This window comes from Bombina bombina, chromosome 10, assembly GCF_027579735.1.
Source record: "Bombina bombina isolate aBomBom1 chromosome 10, aBomBom1.pri, whole genome shotgun sequence".
Lineage (NCBI taxonomy): Eukaryota > Metazoa > Chordata > Amphibia > Anura > Bombinatoridae > Bombina > Bombina bombina.
The window spans coordinates 40,995,346-40,997,297 of NC_069508.1; the positions used below are offsets into that span (position 1 = coordinate 40,995,346).

The 1,952-nt window shown below is 33.9% G+C and overlaps 1 protein-coding gene across 1 annotated transcript in view; it reads right to left on the bottom strand.

Moving 5' to 3' along the window:
* Positions 1-241: 241 nt before the first annotated feature.
* BRDT (bromodomain testis associated) overlaps positions 242-1,952 on the bottom strand; it is a 119,963-nt gene continuing 118,252 nt past the window's right edge. The window contains exon 17 of the mRNA XM_053693704.1: positions 242-918. Within this exon, the coding sequence (XP_053549679.1) occupies positions 853-918 (66 nt within the window). The 3' untranslated portion in view covers positions 242-852. The remainder of the gene's footprint in view (positions 919-1,952) is intronic.

The following is a 1,952-nucleotide window of genomic DNA, read 5'->3' on the forward strand; positions in this document are numbered from 1 at the left end:
TCTTCCCATATTAAGATGGAAGTATAATTTTTTTACATTTTTTAATTATCTCTGGAACTACTGAAATCATTTACCTTAAGTCCTAAGGATCTGTCCATATCAAATTTCAAGAATATCTGTACAGTGATTTGGGCTGTTGAAAATGTATGGAAAACTGCAACTGTTAACCCTGCAAATATTTGTAGCAGATTTCTAGCAACTGAATATAAATAAAGCACTTCAAAAAGTATTACCAAGACAGTCATATTACAGCTTTTTTTATTATATTAAATGCTGTACAAAACAAGTGAACACAAATTTTTACAAAATTCATTTGTCCCAAGCAAAGGCTTTCTCTAAGGCATTTGTCATTGAAACATAATACAGCAAATTACATGCATAAAATAAATAGAAAGTACAATATGCAAAAAACGACTTCTTAAATCCATACAAATTATGTTAAATTTACATTTACATTATGTGTTGTTCTTTCGAACATAACAATCAACTCAAGGCTTTTTCTTCTCATTCCAAAACTAACATTCTAGGTCGTTGCTCATTGGTTAATTGACAAGAAACCAATACTATGTATACATTATGTAAGAAGTATTTGTTGCAAGAAAACAGTGAAGATTCACAAAATATAGAATCTTAAAGATGCATAAGATATCGAAAAGTAACTACAATCTGTATAGCAATTTCTGTTGAAATCTTTAATGGGCTGTACAAGGAGTATTATAAATATTAAGTGCTTATAACATAAATTACAGTTATTTTTAACAACATTTGCGTCTTTTTTCCATTGACAACTCATATTAGGAAGTGACTTTTTCTCAAAGTATAAAGGGATTGGCTTTAAAATCCATGGACGTTTCAAAGAGTCTCTTCAAACGATGCCATAATATTGCTCTGTTGAAACATGTCAATGGTTCCAGCCATCTGAAAGCAAAATAAAGATATTTTATGGATATAAAAAGAGAGAAGCAATTTGAACATGTAATAGACTATTAACCATATAAGAGCCTTTCATAATTAACAATAAAATGTATCGTAATAAATACCTTCCTTTGGTTGTATCTTTATTATTATTATTATTTATTTATTTATAAAGCGCCAACAGATTCTGCAGCGCTGTCCATGAGTAACTAAGATAAAAGGACAGTACAATATGAGACACCAGACAAAATTTAACAAATACAGGGGGGGAATTGGGAGACCTGATCCCGTGGGAACTTACAATCTAAATGAGTAGAAGGGTGAGAAACAGGAGGTGGGGACTGCAAAGGTGGGAATGATGTTAGTGTGGAGTTAGATGAGGGCAGCTATTAGGCAAGTGGAATTTATTAGTTACTGATTTGGTGATAGGCTTCCCTGAACAAGAAGGTCTTTAGGGAGCGTTTAAAGGAGGAGAGGTTGGGGGAAAGTCTGACAACTCGAGGAAGTGCATTCCAGAGGGTTGGTGCCGCACGAGAGAAGTCCTGTAGTCTAGCATGAGAGGAGGTGATGGTAGAAGAGGCAAGGAGTAGATCCATAGGCTGAGAGCAACCCAATTGACAAGAGCATGAACCTGCCCACTCATGGGACTCAAAATGCCCTTTACGGGTACTTTGGTCACATTTATGTTCCTAGCACTTTGAAGGCAAAACTCAAATATACACAAACATGCATTTCAGTAAATTGTTCTATGCATTCATAAAAATAAATCTACTGCATTAAGATTAAAAAATAATTTTGTAGAAGCCATGTTAAACACAATTAGGAAGGGTTCTAACTTCTAAGGACTTAGCGGTTGAAATGGAAAGACAAGTTAACCTGCATTATTAGGAAGGCATCTAATGAACAGAAGTTACAGTGTAGATTTTATAAAGTAGACTATGAATGAGTAAGTCTGGATAACTGAATACAATACATTGTATCAATGTTGTCCTTACTAGATTAACACTTTCGTGAGGGAAACAAAGCGGTTATTGCTT